This window comes from Zalophus californianus, chromosome 1 (assembly GCF_009762305.2).
Source record: "Zalophus californianus isolate mZalCal1 chromosome 1, mZalCal1.pri.v2, whole genome shotgun sequence".
NCBI classification, from domain to species: Eukaryota; Metazoa; Chordata; class Mammalia; order Carnivora; family Otariidae; genus Zalophus; species Zalophus californianus.
Window position 1 is genome coordinate 204,184,109 of NC_045595.1, and position 20,697 is coordinate 204,204,805.

A 20,697-nucleotide genomic window follows, 5' to 3' on the forward strand; every position below is an offset into this window, starting at 1 on the left:
CAAGATAAAAACACTTTGGAAAAAGCAAAACCAGATAATGATAGTGCATTATTCCCTTCTAAGTAGGGCCAACAAATTGAAGCAGTGCATCTAAATCTCATGCACAGCACTGGGAATTCAGTAGCCTTGCCTTACAAAAATGAGTACTTTGGCCTACTGGGATGTGGTGATACATGAAATATGTGAAATTTTATTAGAAACAAGGGGTCAGGGTACAAATAGAGTTGAGAGCTTTGGCAATTAACTCCAATGAAATTAGCAGTCTGGGGTCATGCTCAGAAAGGAAACAAAGTTCTACTGCTTTAAAAAACCTTCAGTTCTGTGCCTCTCATTTTCTTCATCTTTAATTTTACGAACTCAGATTAGTATTAAGATGACAGTCCCTTGCAATTGGTCATTTCAATGGAATCTAGTTATTTTAAAATGAAAAATAAAACTTTTAGTATGGTATTTTAATGTTCTTAATCCTAAAAAGTTTCCAGTATTTAAACCTAAATATTTGTCTATCAATTAGTGGGATTAAATTTAATTAAGTTGCGAAAAATTTCTCATTTTGCCCTAAAACATATTTATTTCTCATAGACAAACTCAATGAATAATAGTAACTGTAATATATGCTTAAGAAATCAAAACGCTCACATTTGCAATTAATAGTTTATTGATTTTACAAAGGAATAGTTGTACATGCTAACAAATTAATAAGGGGTCAAAAAATACATTTCAGTAATAAATATAAATGAAGTAACAAAATGAGACTGCCAAGATTTACAATATAGTCAAATTGTTTTGCAAAGGTAGATGGCCAATATTTTCATCTTGAATTCTGACAAAACCAGGAACTGGTTTTGAGATAAAAATACAAAATATTTAAATATATGATAACTTAAGGAATAAAAATCCTTTCCCCATCTCTATTGATGAATAATTGACAAATGACTGTATATATTTAAAATATACGTGAAAAAGTCCTTACTAAATCACTGTGATTTTACTCAATTTTTCAAACACAAAAAATATCACGAAGCTTTTCCCATTTCATTTGAATTATTTTTATTTTATTGTTTTAAAGATTTTATTTATTTGACAGAGAGAGACACACAGCGAGAGACAGAGAACACAAGCAGGGGGAGTGGGAGAGGGAGAAGCAGGCTTCCTGTTAAGCAGGGAGCCCGATGCGGGGCTCTATCCCAGGACCCTGGGATCATGACCTGAGCCAAAGGCAGATGCTTAATGACTGAGCCACCCAGGCGCCCCATTTGAATTTTTTTTTTTTAAGATTTTGTTAGAAAGAGAAAGAGAGAGTGAGTGGTGGGGAGGGGCAGAGGGAGAGAGAAAAAGAGAGAGAAGCAGACTCCCTGCTGAGCAGAAAACCTGATGTGGGGCTTGACTCCAGGACCTGGAGATCATGACCTGAGCCTAAGGCAGAGGCTTAACCAACTGAGCCACCAAGGTGCCCCCATTTGAATATCATTCTAACTAGTTTTAACTCAGACTACATGCTAGTCAAAATCAGATCAGTCCCATTGAGAGAAAAGATTATAGAATGGCTTAATATAAGGTTAACAGAATTTTCTATATAGCCATTTACATCAGTTCGGAAGCTGTGCTAGAACCACCTTGGTAAGAAATTTACCTGGGCTGCTGGAGAAAAGCTACGGCACGATAGCCAATGTCCTTCCTGTAAATGGCTCCCTCAAATTTTATAGCAGCTAGTCCTTTCTTGGCTTCTTCAAGGGCCAAGATGAGATTTTCCTGAATTGCTGTTACCGTAAGGACTCTACCCCCATTAGTCACCACTTTGCCATCTTTCAGGGCAGTGCCTGCATGGAACACCTCCAGTCCTAAAGCTTGAGCTTCAGGAAATCCTGTAAGAAAGCACATTTACATAATAACAATAGTCTGTACTTCTGAAGTGGTTTATAATTTCCGTAAGTTTTTTTTTAAAGTTCATTTTTTCTTTTAAGATTTTATTTATTTGAGAGGGAGAGAGTGAGCGAGCACAAGTGGGGGAGGAGCAGAGGCAGAGGCTGAGGGAGAAGTAGACTCCCTGCTGAGCAGGGAGCCCAATGTGGGGCTCGATCCCAGGACCCTGAGGTCATGACCTGAGCCAAAGGCAGACGCTTAACCGACTGACTGCCCAGGTGCCCCAAGTTTTTTTTTAATAAGATTTTTATTTCACTTAAATGAATCTTCACCACGAATCCTATCAGGAAGGAATAAAGCAACAAGATAGCAAATAGACTGTCTCTCTTAAGAACAGTCTGTTCTGCTCGAGGGTGGTAACTGTATTATCATTAACCTGTGTTATAATCTCATGTAAGAACTACTGTTTCAATGGAGGAGGAAAAAAAAAACACATTAAGTCCAAAAAGTTTAAGACTTAAACGTAAAGTTGACTCTTAAACAATGCCAGGGTTAGGGGTGCCAACACCCCCTCACAGTCCAAAATCCACGTATAACTTTTGACTTCTCAAAAACTTAATTACTAAGAGCCTACTGTTGAATAGAAGCCTTACCATAACACAGTCAATTAATGTGTATTCTGTATGTTACATTTGTTATATACCATATTCTTACAATAAACTAGAGAAAAGAAAATGTTATTAACAGTCAAAAGAAAGAAAAAATACATTTACAGTACTGTACTCTACAAAAATCCATGTATAAGTGCACCCATGCAGTTCAAACCCATGTTGTCCAAGGGTCACCTGTACAGTTATTCTCTCCTGACAGGACATTAATAACCAAAACTTAAAAGGGGAGAAAAGAAAAAAAAAATCCCTAAATATCAATGAATAAAACCCATACATGATCACATCTTTTACTTATGAGTAAAGGAATTTTTTTCTTTACCATAGCCATACAAATTGGTTTCGCTTTCTTTCTTTCTTCTTTAAATAACCAATAGGATAACTAACACAAAACATATTCTTAATCTTTTCCCTAATATAACAATTATAAAATCTTAAAACAAATTTCATTTAAATTTGGTTTTAGGCCCAATCTAAAATACCTAGCTTAATTTTCTTTTGAATTATTCTTAAGCTCTCATATACAATTTTATACAAGATATAATTAGGCCAGGGGCGCCTGGGTGGCTCAGTCATTAAGTGTCTGCCTTTGGCTCAGGTCATGATCCCAGGGTCCTGGAATCGAGCCCCACATCGGGCTCCCCGCTCTGCAGGAAGCCCGCTTCTCCCTCCTCCACTCCCCCTGCTTGTGTTCCCTCTCTCGCTGTGTCTCTGTCAAATAAATAAAAAAAAAAAAATCTAAAAAAAAAAAAAAAAGATATAATTAGGCCATATTTTCTATATTCTCAAGTGACCAACATGGGCAGTTTATACAAAGATAATCTATTAAAAAAAAAAAAACCTCACTCATATTGTCTGTCTTTTTTGGTCACCACTTCTCTTTTAGCATCACAGTTGGTAATTTGTTAACACAGGTCTTCCCTATATGTTTTTATAACACAGGGGCATTTGGTCATAGGTACCCAACTACCTACTGGTATTGGGAATATCTAATATTGCTGTCTCAGAAATGACTATTACACCTGTCACCTCAATCTTAGGGAAATTTCACCACTACAAGTGATCTTGATTCTATCCCTTCTCTTTGTTCATTTTAAAAGGCAATGAGGAGCACCTGGGTAGCTTAGTTGGTTGAGCATCCCACTCTTGATTTCACCTAAGGTCATGGTATCAGGGTCCATGAAATCAAGCCCTGCATCTGGCTCCATGCTCAGTGTGGAGTTTACTTGAGATTCTCTCCCTTTCCCTCCTTCTCCCCCTCCGCCCCCCCTCTCCGCCCCCCCCTCCGCTTGCCTTGCATGTGAGTGTGCGTGTGTGCACACACACTCTCTCAAAAAAATAAACAAAATCTTAAAAGACAATCAGTTCCTAACTGCAGAGGTGCCATGACTGGGATTCACAGGGCAATGGACTTACTGTCTGGGCAAGGCAGGAACTAGGGTGTTTGAACCAAACACATTGTTAGGGTACTGAGGGAGACCAAACTATAGCCTGCTGGGGATCTTGGAGGTCTGCCTTTGGGGCTTATGGCACTAGAACTTATTTGGCATTTTAAGACACTGTTTTATTTAATATTATTTAACAAAAAATGCCTCACTTCCTATAAAGAGAAACAGAAGAAAAGCCTAGAGTTAACTGTTTTAATTCTGTCATTCAAGTGACTATGGGGTACGCTGCACACAAGAGGTGGGGGTGGGGTGTCTAGTTGTGATCATGCCTCTGAAATTTATCTGATGTAGTTTCTACTAATGGTATTTTGACTCTCATGAGTTCCCTTTATTTTCATGGCTCTTGGAGGATGGAAGAGAAAGGTACACTGAGTGATACTCTGGAAAACTTGGCTAGGCCCATACAGGTCTTCCTTGTGCAGGAAGGGAAATGGATGGCAGTTCTTCAAATATCGTAATTTTGGACATTTGCACACTCTCATCCAACATGGTTAAAAAACCCCTGAAAGGTTTCTGATGGCCTTATGCCCCCTAAAAGAGAGCAAAGCATAGCATGAGACGAAGGCCTATTGTAACGCTGGTCACTTATCACAGTGTAATTCCACCTCTGGTTCTCAGATACTCACCTGTTATCTCCACACCCTTGGTGTGGTCTCCTGGATAGCCTTTACTTGCCATCACGACAGTTATGGCAGTGCGGTTTTCATGCCAAACAGGCAGAGATGTGCACAGCAGGCCATCCAAGGTAGACTGGATCACTTCATAAAGATCACTTTTAAGAAGTGGGAGGATCACCTGGAAAAACATAATCAACATGGCAACTGAGAGAAATTTTAGTTCTCCCTAGACAACGTATTCACTGAGACACCAGAACTTGCATATATTCCTTAAAGGTAATTATTTCGAGGCTGATAAGTCCTGATATTAAAAAACACATATCTACAAAGTATATTATCCTTAACTATTACCCACTTGGCACTCTGGATCACCGAAACGGCAATTAAACTCCAGAACTTTTGGGCCATCCTTGGTCAGCATTATACCAGCATAGAGAACACCTTCATTGAAAAGGAAACAAAAACAAAACCAAATTATAATGAAAACACTGAATTGTGACTGAAAATTAGGATATAAGTTACTAATACTCTAGGTTCTGCACTAACTATGGCAACAGTTATAATAGTCGTCAATTAAAAGGTGGTGAAAAAAAGAGAAACTGGGTAAGTTTTGTCAAGGTGTAAAGTCACTCTAAGAATAATGTCCACAATGACATCAATGTGCTCACCTGTGTATGGCATACCCTCCTGCTGCATGCCATCCACTGTCCTCTGAAGAACGATATTTTTTATTTTCAGGAACAAATCCTTAGAAACCTGGGGAACATACCCAACATTTAAATGTAACTGGGTATTAAAAAAAAAAAAAATCATGGGGCACCTGGGTGGCTCAGTCGTTAAGTGTCTGTCTTTGGCTCAGGTCATGATCCCAGGGTCCTGGAATTGAGCCCCACATCAGGCTCTCTGCTAGGCGGGAAGCCTGCTTCTCCCTCTCCCACTCCCCCTCTTGTGTTCCTTCTCTTATTGTCTCTGTCAAATAAATAAATAAAATCCTTAAAAAAAAAAAATCTTGTAAGCAGTACTATACGGGACAATGAAAGGTGACAGTGAGAACGATTATTTTTTAGTACCTCAGGTAAGCTGAGCACTTTAAATTCACATTGACTCTATCAAGTAAGGTCTTATTCTTATAAAAGAGGAAAGAAGGCCTCTGAGGGAAAAAAAATTATCATAAGCAGAAATTAAGATTATATATTTACTGATCAGTGTCCGCTGCCATTTCAAGACTAAATGTTAAATCACCTTTTACTACTAAACCTATAGATTCTCAAACATGTACACACTTAAAACTCACTAAAAATAGTTTCCCAAAACACAATAATAAAAATGAAAAAGTTCCCCTACCACTTTGAGGCCTTTTTGTATCCTTCTGGTATATCTATGTCTATTTCATAAGCTGATAAAGAATCTGAGTTTATAAATTTAATTGTAAAAATTAGAGTTAGAAATAATTTAAAAAAATATTTTATTTTTCAAAGATTTTATTTTTAAGTAATCTCTACATCCGAAGTGGGGCTTGAACTCAAAACCAAGACCTCAACCAAGACTCAAAACCAAGAACTCAAGACCAAGAGTCACATGCCCCACCGACTAAGCCAGCCAGGTGCCCCTAAAGATGGTTCTTAAACTAAAATCACTTCTACCAAATAGTAGTTTTAATACTTATAGCTTAAAGCAAATCCAGTTTTTAATCTCTTAATTAAGAAAAATGTGTACAAGGCAGTATATTATCAGCATAAACAACCATTGACTATCATAAGTGAAAAGAATGGGTGAGTTTCTGAAGTACTACTTCTACTTATAAGACACCCCATGCAGATTTCTTTTTTTTTTTTAAAGATTTTATTTATTTGAGAGAAAGAATGAGATAAAGAGAGCACGAGAGGGGGGAAGGTCAGAGGGAGAAGCAGGCTCCCCGCTGAGCAGGGAGCCCGATGCAGGACTCGATCCCAGGACTCCAGGATCATGACCTGAACCGAAGGCAGTTGCTTAACCAACTGAGCCACCCAGGCGCCCCTGATGCAGATTTCTTATAAAAACTATCCAGAAATTGTTTGGAAACATACTTTATGTACCCGCCATGAAGTACAGAGACCATAAAAACAAATTATAGTCTGACTTGGTTCTCAATTCATCTCTGTCTCATACACACAGACACACACACACACTTATTGAGCACTTATGTGTTGGACCTTGGATATCCAAATATGAATAAAAAATAATTTTATACTCTAATTGGCTCTCATGGGTTAAATATAGCGTGAGAGAGCAGGACCTAGAAGGATCTGTTCAATCCATACTTAATTCTTCAGACTTTAGAAAAGGTTTGTTTGAGAACGGGATAAGAAGAGATACTTTTCACTTAACAGGAAATCCAAATTGCTGATTAGTAATATCACGTACAGAAAACAGACAGAAAAGTATGGTCCAAGAGCTCTTTGAGAAGACTTAAACAATGACTACTGAACTTCAGCTGGGCCTTCGGGAAATACCTGAGGTGCTGGACAGTAGGCTCCCATTCCCCCTGTGTTGGGGCCATGATCTCCCTCCAGCAATCGCTTATGGTCTTGTGCTGGGGGCATGGGGGCCACGGTCCTTCCATCAGTGAAGCACAGACACTGTAGAGAGAAGAAAATAATCCACTTATCTTAAATGACAAAAAAGTAAAAAAAAAAAAAAAAAAAAAAAAAAATTTAATGAGGGGAACCATATGTACCTTAACTCTTCTCGGGGAAAAAAAAATTTTTTTAAAGTGAGTTGAAACATAAATAAGCCTAAGCTATCTATATCAAGAATCAAAACATCTTAACTTCTGAAAGATCTGTAATTTTTGAGCCAGTTAGGAAAAAAAGTCAAGCTACTCTATAAGTGAAGTATTTCAATCTTACCCCCCTTAAATAATATGGGATAAAAATCCAAGTCCTCTCCTGATACACAGGGCATGATTAAAAGATGATAAATTCCTTCTTTCGCTTGCATCCAAAATACTAAACATAAACAAATTCCTTTGTAAGTGCTGGGTTTATGCTTTCAGATGAAGCAACCAGAATAAAACAAGGCTTTCTGGGGCTCACAGAGTAGATAATACAGCTTCCCCTACTCTATAAAAGCCAAAAAGATGGATATACATACAGACACCTCTTCTCCTTCAAGAAGTTCTTCAATGACAATTGTTTCTCCAGCTGCTCCATAAGCTCTATCCTTGTTGTACATTATTAAAAAAAAAAAAACAAACTTTTAATATTTACTCAATGGGCTGTTGTAATTTTTCACCATTTGTATTATGAACCAATTCACTAGTATTGTAATTTCCTCTTCCTTTTCTGAGAGCCTCAAAGGAACATATGAATGTTTCCTTTTTTTTTTTTTTCTTAAAGTTTATTTATTTGTGGCGCCTGGCTGGCTCAGTTGGAAGAACATGTGACTCTAGATCTTGGGGTCAGGAGTTCGGATTACTTAAATAAACTTTAATTTCTTAAAAGTTTATTTATTTAGTAATCTCTAGCCAGGTGCCCCATATGAATGTTTCCTACTTTGACAAGTGGCAATAATGCAGAGCCAGCACTGGTACAGATGAAATGAACATATCATTAACACTTTTCTGGGGATCTGGCTTTCCAGTCTCCAATCATGTAACAGAAAAAGATATTTTCACCCTTACCACTTAATTCTTGTCTGATTATAATCATGATATGCTTGCCTGCTACCCTTACACTAGAGAATGCCTTTGAAAACAGCTTTCTATAAGGGAGAAAAACAACCAAGATGGATGGTAAAAGAAAAGTATATTAATTCATTGCTTCACTTCTCTTAGACCTGGGACACTAAGGACAAATACTTTTGTCTCCATGGATGGTTGAGAATTTGAATTTCTGTAGTCTGAGGATTTTCTACCTTTCTGTAGCAGACAACAAAGCATGCTAGAACTTACTTCCAAAGAATAGCATGGTGGTTTAGCCATCAGTGTATATCTGTAAAAACCCTTTTATAGAGATGGATTTTAATACATGGTATTATAAAAAACTTACCTGTGTGTTTGCTAGACAGCTTCTCCTTATCTTGAGCAACATTTCATAAACTTAAGGAGTATCCAACACAGTGTGACTTTTCCAGAGGAACAACCTACCTGCATGATCTCCTGTACAGCCCTGCAGGCCTCTTCTGTGCTCTTGGCAACAATCACCCCTTTTCCAGCCGCAAGACCACTGGCCTTCACAACCAAAGCAGGGAAGTCTGCACTGTGAAGACAGAGTACTCTTCAACATCCAATAAATCCTTAAATTCAAAAGCTTAAAGTGCTCTGAGATGTAATGATGTGCTAAGCAACCACCAAAAAGCAGAAAAAAAAATTACTTATACCAACACCATTTTGATATACTTCCCACCGGGATTTTTTTCCTATGTATTCCTTTATAGTTGTGATCATATGGTACATACAATTTGGCTTTTTTCACTTATCATGAGATCATACAGGCAACATCTTTGAAGACAAAAATATGGAAGGATCCTTAAGAACAAAGCAGTGGATTATACTCTCATTCTAGCAGAAGATGTGACTGTATAAGACCATCATAAGCATGGATACACAAGTCATTTTTGGAAGTACACAGAAGAAACTGTTCTTGATAATTTCTTCTGTTGGGTGGGACTGGAGATCTAGGAGACTTACCCAAAGTAAGTAACAAAATTGTTACTTACCCAAGGCATCTGGCTACAAGGAAATAATAACATTCATTGTCTAAGAAACCCTGTAGGATGAAGAATGAATAAAGAATGAAACTGACTCAACTAAAAGGAAAACATACCAGGTAAAAGGGAGAAGTTAACAAAAAAGGGCAAAGGCATGTGTCTACCATCATTCATTAATTGCTTCATATTTTTGATATAACAGAACAAGAATGTTTAGTCTTAAGATTTAGATCTACGTGGCAATGGCAGAAGGCCAAGTGATGATTCTTCAACCCAGTTAATTATTTATGAAAAGAATCAGTATCCTTTATGTTGTAAGATGCCACTGTGTTTGTTAGTTTGAACATAAGAGGAGTGCAAGACTGCTAAACCAAATATATCTTTTCCCCTAGAAACACTTCAGTTAATATTAAAAATACTCTTCTTTCTGCAAGGCCACAAGATTGTACAACTATACATGCAGAGTCCCATTTTACTTTGATGTTGGAAAAAGGCAACCTACACAGCATGAGCTTTCCCCCCACGATTATCTTACTATAAACCTGTGACACAAAAGTGACCTGTATATTTAAATATTCTAACAAAACAACTGCCCCTCACAGGCAGTCTTCTAGCTACCTCATTATAAAGCTGCAGGCTTCTTCAGGTTTGGTGAAAGCTCTCCACCGTGCAGTTGGGATTCCATGTCGGTCCATAAACTCTTTGGCAAATCTCTTGCTGGACTCTAACTGAGCTGCTTCTGCAGTGGGACCAAAACATCGGACTCCTGCAGATGTCAGGTTCCCAACAATTCCTATTGACGGAAATGAGCAGCTTTAAGTGAACCAAGGTGTCTTCTGACTCTGAAGAATCAGCATTAGACTAAATCTACACTGTCATAAGGCAGATGAGTGGTGGCAGAGAATAAGTTTTTCATGTTGTGTACCGAATATAAACAAAAACATTACTAACATGTGATTCAAATTCAGCAAAGGTTATTTGTTAGAGTCAAAGACACCAAAACAGAGCAGAATATAAAAATTTAAAATATTTTCCACAGTTGCAAATGTGCTCTTTCATTCATCACATTATTGTGTCAGGGAAAAAACGTAGAATCCATAAATTTCAAGAAGGTGAAAGCTCTTTTTCCAATGTGGTATGATAGCAGAAATCCTCATCTGCAAAATGAATTGGCTTAGAGGATCTCTAAGCTCCTGTTGGCATTTCATATACTGTAACAATAAATAGAAATGAACTTTACCAGCAGCCAGAGGTGCCTCTGGTCCAACAACTACGAATTCAATTTTCTCATCTTTGCAGAACTGAGCAAGGGCAGTGTGGTCATTGACTGAGATGGCTGTGAATAGAAAAAACATCCCACCTCACTTGATACAAACATTCTTTAAATTAACAGTCATGCTGAAAAATAAGTACTATACTTTGAAATGCTTATTAACTATTGTTTTCTTTTATGGGTACAGATGATACTTTTACCATGGGAAATTCAGAGCATACTGCATTAGGCTAACCAACAAAGCTCAGTCCTTGATTACTATAGCTAGTTAGATGAAAATACCAGGAAGCTTCCCAAAGAGGTATTAAAGTATCTTGACTATGGTATTCATGTCACATTGATTGTAAACAAAAAATGTCCCCCAGAATATACTAAGAAACTGCCTTTTAATGTCATTTACTCACGATTTACTGAGAACCACTATGTGCTGGATACTGAGTTAAGATGTTAACACAGAGTCCCTATGCTTAGGATGCTTATATGGGAATGTTTGGTAATAAATATGCAAGCACAAACAAAAAAAACAAAACAAAAACAAACCAAGTGTGAACAAATTAGGCAAATCTGATATCAGGTGAACTGAGAGGCTATTTCTGGTTGAGCTGGAAGGGTCTTTGTGCAGAGACGGGTAAGCTAAGAACTGAATGACAATTTTATTTATTTTTAAAGATTTATTTCAGAGAGCGCGTGCGCTCGGAGCACAGGGGGTGGGGGATGGGAGTGGGGGGACATGGAGGGCAGAGGGAGAGGGGAAGTCAACTCCCCGCAGAGCCCAAAGCACGGCTAGATCTCATGATCCTGAGATCATGACCTGGGCGGAAACCAAGAGTTCGATGCTCAACTGACTCAGTCACCCAGGTGCCCCCTGAATGAAGTAACCTAGCTTACTTCAACCTACAGGCCAGGAAAATTTTCTCAATGTAATTCTAAATAACTAGCAGTGGGATCAACCATATACTGATGTGTTGGTTCTATAGGCACCCTCCTGCTTCACTGTATCTGAACCACCATTCTTAAGTTGTCCAAATTCTTAAACTACTCTGTGACATTTGTGATGTGTTGGGCATAAGTGCAGAAAGAGTAGAGTTCTCAATCTATAGGAGCTGCCTGAGTAGGCTAAGGATGGAGGACCATGCACTCTGGGTTAGTACCTGCAAATACAACTGGGCTGAGCAGAGCCAACAACCTCTATACAACAGAGAGTGGCAAGAGAAAGAGGACACACCTAACCTGTTGCTGCAAGTGGTAGCAGTCTCATGGCAATCTTGGGAGATTTTCATGGGCTGGCCTGTGTAACAACTACATCTAGATAGTATGTACCAATTCTTCAATAAACGCATGTAATACCTCACCCACAGAGCTAAGATCCCAGGGAAGCAGATACTTTATCTTTTTCTTTATTATTTTGGTCCTATATATGCAATTATTTTCTTCCAATTTGTGGCTTGTTGGGTCTATGTTTTCTCCATAAAGTGCCATATAGCGTACTAGGCATGATGCACACAACGCAAAAACAAGACAGAAGTGTTCCTTGCCCTCATGTAGCTTATATTCTAGAGCTTGTTCTAGCAAGGAGATGAAGATAGGAGATACACAATAGAAAAGTAAAGTAAATACATATAATTGTTCATGATTGGAAACAAACGAAATGGGGTGGGCATGCTTTACATAGAAACTTTAGGAAAGACCTCTTTTAAGGAGATAACATATAAACTAAGACCTGAATGATGAGGAGCCAGTCATGCTAGGGGTGGAAACAAACAAATAACAAATTAAAGGCAGCTCTGTTTGGGAAACTGGCAGGACTGCATGGACAGAACATACTGAAAAGAAAACAAAGGATATAAAATATTACGCTAGAAAGTCAGGCAGAAGCCAGATTGCAAAGGGCTTTGGAAGGAATGTTAAGGAGTTTGAGTTTTATTCTAAGTACTACAGAAAGCCACTAAAGAATTTAATGTAGCATAAGAACTGATCATATTTTCACTTTTACCGGTGAAAGAGATAAAGGTTGAGGTCTACTATGGACTCAGAATTGCCAAAACTTACATTTACTAGCACTGCTCAACTTTTCATTTCCAAAAATACACATCAAATTGCCTTTAACCTTAGGGACTTGTGACTTTTTCAATGGGTGTATTTTGTAAGGTTTAAAGAAATTTAAGATAAAGAAATGCCACGCTCTGAACAAGATACCTAAAATTTACAACATAAGGCAAGTATTCAAATTACCACATAAATTTTAAGGTTAAGAAAAACATTCAGATCTAAATAGCCATCGACCTTATAAAGAACAGATATAATTGACAGTTTATCATTTACAATTATTAACGATTACTCTCCACTTTAAAAGAGGATTACCAGTATTTGAAATCTTTTCCAAGCAGGCAGTGCCTGCATTTCCTGGGGCAACCAACACGTGTTTGACATGATTAGACTGTGCAAGTTTCCAGGCCAGTGTGTGTTCCCTTCCTCCACTGCCAATTACAAGTACTTGGGCTGCCATTGCTCTGTCTGCAAAGCAGGAATTCAAAAGGAAAATAAAAGCTGCAGAAAGAAAGCCACAGTTGTTATTTCAGAATGCACATACTTTAGAAATCACAATTTCTAAATATTTAAATATAAATATTCCAAAGATTCATTTGTGAAAAATTAGGACTCATAATTTGAGACGACTATACTTCATAAGGATTAGGGAGGTAAGCCTGTATGTAATTTCTACACCCAGTGTGGGTCCTGAACTCACGACCCTGAGATCAAGAGTCACATCTCTACCAACAGAGCCAGCCAGGGGCCCCAAGGAAGGTATTTTAAAAATGAGGCAGACCTGCCTAGAGCTAGGTTAAGGAATGAGATGGTGACTTAACCTGATTTGCGGGGGAAAAAAAATCTCCTATGAATAATCATCCTTCTTTAGGCTTCACTTTTCCACTTTTAAAAAGATTTATAATCATCAAGCCTCAGTTAAACATGAATCCTAATATTGCAAATTTAGACCCCAAATTTAAAGTACCTGCTTTTAAGCCTTGTGATGCTATAAATAATAGACTTTAACATTTTAAGTTGAAAGAAATATTTAAGACTGGGACCTGTAAAGGACCAGATAGTAAATATTTTCACCTTTGAGAGTCATACAATCTCTATAGTAACAAGTCAACTCTGCTGCTGTGTCATAAAAGCAGCAATAGACAATACAGAAATGGATTAACATGGCAATGTCCAGTAAAACCTTACATAAATAGGCAGCGGGTGGTAGGTCATAGTTCGCCTATGTTCTGCTCTAAGTGATAAGAAGCTACCAGAAGCTTATAAAAAATATGCATGAGTGTGTTTCAATAAAACTTTATTTATGGACACTGTAATTTGAATATCTTATAATTTTCACGTGTCATAAAAATATCATTCTTCCTTTTTTCCAACCATTTAACAATGCAAAAATTGTTATTTGGTGCAGTGTACAAAAATAGGTGGCAGGGGGCCATAGTTTGCTGACTCCTGATTTAAGAAGTCAGTGTAGTATGTTAGAAAGTTGATAGAGAAGGCAAAATCAAACTTGAACATGTCTCACTTTGGCTCTGGCATTTGATTCTTAGCAGAATGGATGCAACACTTAACTCAAGTGAGCAGTGTGACCTTGGCTAAACTCTTAAAATCTCTAATTCAATTTCTTTACATCTTGAAAGATGAAAATAGGAGAACTTGCCTTAAGAGGCTACCTAAGGGTTAACTGAAATGACATCTTTTGGAAATGACATTTATAAACAGCTAATATAATTTGACACTCAGCAGTAAATGTTTTTATATTTTGTTACTTTTACATAAATTCATACATTAGGGACAGGAAGAAGTACTAACAGGAATGAAAAGCCAAAGGAATACTTTGTCACACTAATTTACTAATCTCTGGAAGGCATTTCATTATGTAGAAGGCAAACTGAAAACAGAAAACTGAAATCAGTAACTTCTTGTGTGATGCTAGGATTATACTTAAATCTAAGTTGATAATACAAAAAACAATTTTTGAGCACTTACTTTGTGCCAGATGCTATTCTAAATACTTCTCACGAACTACTTCAGTTAATCTTAAGAGTTTTGTGAGGCAGATGCTATAACCACCTCATTTTACAGAGAAGAAACTGAGGTCCAATCAGGTTAAATAACTTGCTGTAGGTCACATATCTAAGAGGAAGTAAAGCCTGGATTCCAATGTGTGCAACTGTGCTTCAGATACTCTTAACAGATGAGATTATGATCACTGAAAACTTGAAGAAAAAAAAAATTGCTAACCTATTGTCTCAGAGAGGCCAGGGCTATTTTAACGGAAAAGACTTGCCATGTGTATTGAAATATCTGAAATAAGCAGACTTATTTTCTGAAATCTAGGGAAAAAATACACTTAATTTGAATAGGAGAGGCACTGAAGGGAAACTGTCCTAGTTACTACCGTGGATCACAGAAATAGCGTTAGCCCTCAGTCTGAAGAAATCCACACCAGGAGTGGTTAGGAGGCCTGGCCTCCAAAGTGCTTTGGTTTGGATTGAGACTGTCCCTTACTAGCTGGGATACCCTGAGGAACTTAACCTTCGTGGGCCTCAGTCATCTAAATGGGTAACTAAAAACGAGAATAAGAGCCAGGTAAAGCCACTGCAAAGGACTTGGTGAATAATATAAAGCAGAAACCAATTACAAAAGTGGACTAAGTAGGCTACAGACTGAGTGCATAAAGAGAAAATATGCAATTCAGGCTTAGGACCTAAAAAAGGCATAAAGACACAAAAAGGCCCGACATTTTATAAGGCAGGGAAAGTGGAAGATCCAATGTAAACCTCAGTTAAAAGAAGTGAAAAGCACATGGCCAACCCCCACCCACGGCATTTAAAAACAAGACGAGAATTCCTACAGCCAAACCAGTTTCTACAGTTTCATCCAATTCCTGATATTAAATCCCCAAATCAAAGCATGAATGTACTTTACTTAAAACCGGAGAGGGCTTCTGCACCTGCACAGGGTGATTCGGCCGCTCGCACTTGGCACGTTCGTCGGCGCGCTCGCAGCCCGCGCGCCCGTCGCACGCCGGAAGTCGGCCCAGCGCAAACCGGCGCGCGCCTCTCCCCGCCCGCCCCGCCCCGCCCCACGGCCGGCTGCGCCACCCCATTGGTCGGCGCGCGGCCCGTGGTGTCCGCCGCGAGGTAGTCAAGTGTGATTGCCTTTGGCTCTTGTGCGCGGCCTCCGCTTACTCCACAGTAAAGCTACTAGGACCTTGGGCGTTTATCACTGTAATATTAGGGGTCACATAACGTCTCTATTCCTCCTCAGGAGCCTTTAGAGCTCTGTGAAAGGGGAGGGCCAAAATGCTAAACCCACGATTAGCTAATTGTGTGTTGGTAACGAGTCAGAGCTGACCAGCTACTGCGGAAAGTCTCCGACCCGCTTGGTATCCCGACGAGACTAGAATGCGCAGGCTTTGAACGGCACGCTGCCTAAAACCTCTGGCCTAGTGCTTAAAAAAAGGGTGGGGGGAAGCGATTATGGGGTGCCATGGGGAAAAGATGGGGTAAAAACGTGTTCTTATTCACATCACTGTGGGGGCGGGCGCTGATTAATGCTTTCCCGGATGCATCTCCCTGCCAAAACACAACTTGGCGCCACCCAGAAACGGCGGAGGCCCCGTATCAAACCACGTAGCCTTTCTTGCTTCCTTTTGTCATGCTATGTAATCTTGAGCATTTAGTAAGCCTCTTAAGGCTCCCCAAACACTGTTGGGAGACTGACAACTTAAGCTGACACAGTCGTCTCAGAAGAGACTTCTGTAATGGCGCCTGCGTCAGTCACTAACATGGCGGACACAGTCGTGCGCGGCGCAAACGTCAGCACCTCTACCCCAGCCGCTCAGAAACAGCGGAGGAGAACTGGGCCGTGATCACTGATTGGCCCAGCGGCGGAGCGTGCCTGTCTGGACGCTCCCACAGAAGCCAATCAGGACGCCGAGAGACGGAATTGGCCGCTGCGCCTCCTCCCGAGGCATGCTGGGAGCCTGGAGGACTAGCGAGGAGGAGTTGAGAGAACGGAGCGGACGCCATGGCGACCAACATCGAGCAGATTTTTAGGTCTTTCGTGGTCAGTAAATTCCGGGAAATTCAACAGGAGCTTTCCAGGTAAACGCTTCCCAGACCCTTCTGCTCCCAAGGAACCGATAGGGCCCCGTGTAGCTCTCCACAGCACCTTTCTACAGAGACGCCGTCGTTCCTCGCTTTAGGCCCCGCTACAGCCCCGCCTGGGCCTGGGATCCATTTTCCGGGCCCTCCCCCCTCCCCCCATCCGCTCCCTCCCTTTCCAGCGAGGAACTTCGCTTTTTCCGAGGTAACCCCAGACTCTCTCTTCTAGAACCGAGTTAAGATGCTTACTCTTTTTTCCCGTTTGGTTATCTCTTCCCTTTTAGCTATTTGTAGGCCTGGTTGTGCACCAGAGACGGGCCTAGTTCCTTCCTCAGCTCCTCCTCCGCCGCCGCCGCGTTTCCCCTCCCCCCTCTCCGCCTCCGCGGATTTCGCCGGCCGGTGCCTATGACCGGAAAGGGTCTCTAACGGCCGTTTCTTGAGTAATCTTAAATCCGCTTTATTATTGCACGCTTCGGACCATTTGGGGGGTCGGGATCCTTTAATTAGATTATTTGGGCCCTGGTGTTTTGTGGCTTCCACCAGGCAGTATTCTAATGGATTAGAAATTGAAGTTTAAGCTGCTAACAAATAATGTTAGGTACTGCGACGAAATGTTTGAGGTGAGGATGGAAGGGGACTTTGAATCACTAGTAATTTTTCAATTTGGCAAGTAGATAGTAGGCTTTGTGTTTAGGTTTTTTTTTTTTTGTTATTCCCGCCCCAGTTGACATGTATGACCAACACGCTACTTTTGCCGTTGCTTTTAGACTTTACGTAGTTTACCCTTCCTTGCTTCCACAAAATTTGAACAGGAAGAGATTTCCAAAGAGCTGTTTACCAAGAAAGGAAAATGGTGTTGGTCTCGTTTCGTGGTTGTCTTTGAGTATTTTTGCTTTATGTAACGTAAATATTTTTTTCGGGTTCAGATGTTTTTGCTAATTATATTTTAAAAGTTGAGAGTAAGAGCAATACGTGAATTCGAAAACGCAATTGTAAATTAAGCGCTGAAATTGACAGCGTTATTGGGGCAACGGTATATAATATCGGCAAAATTACTACTTTTGCAGGATATACTTAAGTACGAAATATACCCGCTCACTCATTTCAAGGCTGTTTAAAATTTTGTTCTATGTTAGTGATTTTAGATGATGAGAAAAGTCCAGAGGTAAAGGAATATGATTTTTCTGCAACCTTTGATAGTTTCAAGCAGTTATTGTTTATTGTAATGTCTTTTATACCTTTAGAAATCAGTTTTTGTATTTGAAAAACAAGTGTTTTGTTGTAACAATTTTAGAAAAAATAAACGAGAAAGTTGAAAAGCCACCACATAACGTTTTTTATGTTTTTTCATTTTTTTCCTTGTGTGTACAGATGCACATACATATTTTGTGAAGTGTGATCTTGTTTTGTGTTGTTTTTTCACCTGATCATGAACAAGCTTGTCTTTTTCACATTCTCGGTTTTTAGGACTTTTTTTAATGGCTTCATAGACTTCTGTTGTAGGAATGTATTGTTGGATATTTAGGTGGTTTGAAATTTTCATCCCTTTTCAGTAACATAAATATAGCTGTAAGATGATTATTTTAACAGGTTTTAAAGTTGTGCTTTTCTGAGTTTTAACATGCCCTGATAATGTGATCATGTATGTGTAAGTGCTTAGGAAGAGTGTAAAAGAGCTGTTTTAAAAAAAGAATATTAGATAAACTTATTAGAAGAGTATTTGGTTTGTTAACTAATATTTATACATTATTGGTCTAAAAACATTTTGGCTTATTTGTCATCTCAGTGAGCTGTATTTGCCACATTTTCCCATCTGTTTTTACATATATCAGTTTGGGTAAGGAGGCTGCTGTTTAAATAGTTAAGATACTTATTACATATATGTGGTGGTTAAGAGTAGGAGCTCTGGTTTTGAATACCAGCTTCACCTCATAATAGTTACGTGAAATTTAGTTAGGTTTTTTTCTGTGTCATTTTTCTCATTTGTAAAATCAGAATGATATTGCTAATCAAAGAGTTGTGTTAGGATTAAATGAGTTAAGAAATGTAAACCCAATGACTCTAGTAGTAAATGTTAATTATTATTATGTGACTTGTGTTAGAAAATCAAGTGTTCCCAAATAACAGTTAACTACTGAAATTTTTTTTTATTTTTGACCATTGAGATTTTTATCAGGTAGTGGATCATAATTATTTGATGTGTTTTGTTAGCTAATTTTAATTAAATTGAATGTGTTGAAATTATTTTTCAAAACAATTTTATTAAACAAAAATAGTAAAAATGACGAGGTAAATGACATGCCTCTCACGTCAAGATATCTGGTCCTGTTAATTGAAAACACATTAAACCATCTATGTTAATTTACTGTTATTGGAAATGTCATTTGTTTTCCATGAGTTTTTTTGAACAGAAAATAACAGGATTCTTGATCAGTGGGTAAAAATTGTATAAATGTATTTTTCTTTTTAAACTTTATGGTATTTCAGTAACTTTGATCAGTCTAAACCTGATCAGAGGCTGCAATTTACCCTTTTTACTCAATGTGTCATTGGTAACCGTTCCTTGATACTGTTGATGTTGTGATCCATGCACAGGTGTGGTTTTATTGTGGTTGTAGTTTCTATCGTAATGTTAGAATGGTATATTGTCCCATGTATGTTAGATGACATATCTTTCTTTGGATCTGTGATTGTGATCTTTATAGTTTTTCCTCCCCTGAGGTAAATATGCAAGTAACCCACATCTAAATCAATTTAAATTTCTGGGAATATTTTACTATTTTTTTAAAAAGCTTAGAAAGCTGTTTTAAGGATTTTTTTCTTTCATAGTTATGAAAATTAAGTGATTGTGTAAAAGTGAAAATGTACCAACTTTAAGTAGATAGGGTGAAGGAAGCACTGTTGAGTATCATCTGAAAGAAATACAAAGTGGTGAAATGTATGAACAATGTAAGATTATTCTAATCTGTTGAGTTATAAATATTGTGTGGTAAAAGTATTAATGAATTTTGATAACTTTTCTTGTCAAGTGGAAGGAGTGAAGGCCAGCTCAATGGTGAAACAAATACACCTAATGAAGGAAACCAGGCAGGTGATGCAGCTGCCTCTGCCAGGAGCCTCCCAAATGAAGAAATAGTTCAGAAGATAGAGGAAGTACTTTCTGGGGTCTTAGATACAGAACTACGATATAAGCCAGGTAAGCTGGAGATAATCAGCTGTCTCAAAAACTTTAAGATTTTTAAATAATTAACAGTATTACTTTTTTACTACAGGGTATTTAAAAATGTTCACTAGTTCTAAAACTCAGTAGTTTATGTGTTGAAGACTTTGTAAAGTCTTCTCTGAAAATACAGTTGTACTTGAAACATGAGCATTGATACTTGATTGCTTTGTTGGTGGATTATAACTTTATTTTACTCAGTTTTGTAGTGACTCTCTACCAGGATTTTGAATGTGGGTTTTCATGGAACAATTGTGTAAATGTCTGTTTTGGAAGATACAGGAGCCTGGACCAAATTTGTAATGATTTTAAAACCCTGGGAGGTTTTATTTTAAAGCCCAAGCTCAGAGATTGCCTTGTTTTTGCATCTATTTGTCTTAAAAGTGCAGGGAATGGAGAGAAATCATTGTTTTGATATTTAGTGTTTTGGGAATTAATTAAATGATGCTTAGAAATGAAAGATTTATGATCAACCACAAAAATAACTATCTTCAGTTTTGGAAATGGGGTGGTATGGCTTTTCATTTTTTATTTGTATTATTTTTTATCTAGGATATGGTAAAAAAACAGGTTTCAGTTATATTTAGATTTATGGCTGTAGCAGCTTTTTTTTGAATTATAGTTTAGCTAACTAGCATTAGGTGCAGGATAAATCAGAGAAAATAGTTTTGATTTGGAGTGGATCTTGTCATGTATTAATTCATTTTTCCCATAATTTTAGTGGCCTGGATTTCTGATGAGCTTTTCTGGGATCACTAAAATTT

At 38.4% G+C, this 20,697-nt stretch overlaps 2 protein-coding genes across 9 annotated transcripts in view; one reads left to right on the forward strand and one right to left on the reverse strand.

Annotated features, from left to right (window-relative positions):
- GART (phosphoribosylglycinamide formyltransferase, phosphoribosylglycinamide synthetase, phosphoribosylaminoimidazole synthetase) overlaps nt 1-17,066 on the reverse strand; it is a 32,578-nt gene extending 15,512 nt beyond the window's left edge. The window contains exons 1-11 of one of the 4 annotated variants that reach the window (XM_027586671.2): nt 16,963-17,066; nt 12,920-13,105; nt 10,526-10,621; nt 9,904-10,078; nt 8,723-8,834; nt 7,729-7,797; nt 7,089-7,214; nt 5,265-5,352; nt 4,952-5,037; nt 4,606-4,774; nt 1,634-1,865 (exon numbers count right to left, since the gene is read on the reverse strand). In XM_027586671.2, coding sequence (XP_027442472.2) covers nt 1,634-1,865; nt 4,606-4,774; nt 4,952-5,037; nt 5,265-5,352; nt 7,089-7,214; nt 7,729-7,797; nt 8,723-8,834; nt 9,904-10,078; nt 10,526-10,621; nt 12,920-13,064 — 1,298 coding nt within the window. In that variant the 5' untranslated portion in view covers nt 13,065-13,105; nt 16,963-17,066. Of the gene's footprint in view, nt 1-1,633; nt 1,866-4,605; nt 4,775-4,951; nt 5,038-5,264; nt 5,353-7,088; nt 7,215-7,728; nt 7,798-8,722; nt 8,835-9,903; nt 10,079-10,525; nt 10,622-12,919; nt 13,106-15,527; nt 15,654-16,962 lie in introns of those variants that run through there. The other 3 variants (XM_027586669.2, XM_027586668.2, XM_027586670.2) reach the window with 3 other exon arrangements.
- The window catches only part of SON (SON DNA and RNA binding protein), a 32,536-nt gene continuing 28,363 nt past the window's right edge, over nt 16,525-20,697 (forward strand). For all 5 annotated transcript variants that reach the window (XR_003518515.2, XM_027586663.2, XM_027586664.2 and 2 more), the window contains exons 1-2: nt 16,525-16,713; nt 19,743-19,909. Coding sequence is in view for 4 of the 5 variants with exons in the window: in XM_027586663.2 (XP_027442464.1) it covers nt 16,637-16,713; nt 19,743-19,909 (244 nt within the window). In the remaining variant the exon portion in view is untranslated. The remainder of the gene's footprint in view (nt 16,714-19,742; nt 19,910-20,697) is intronic.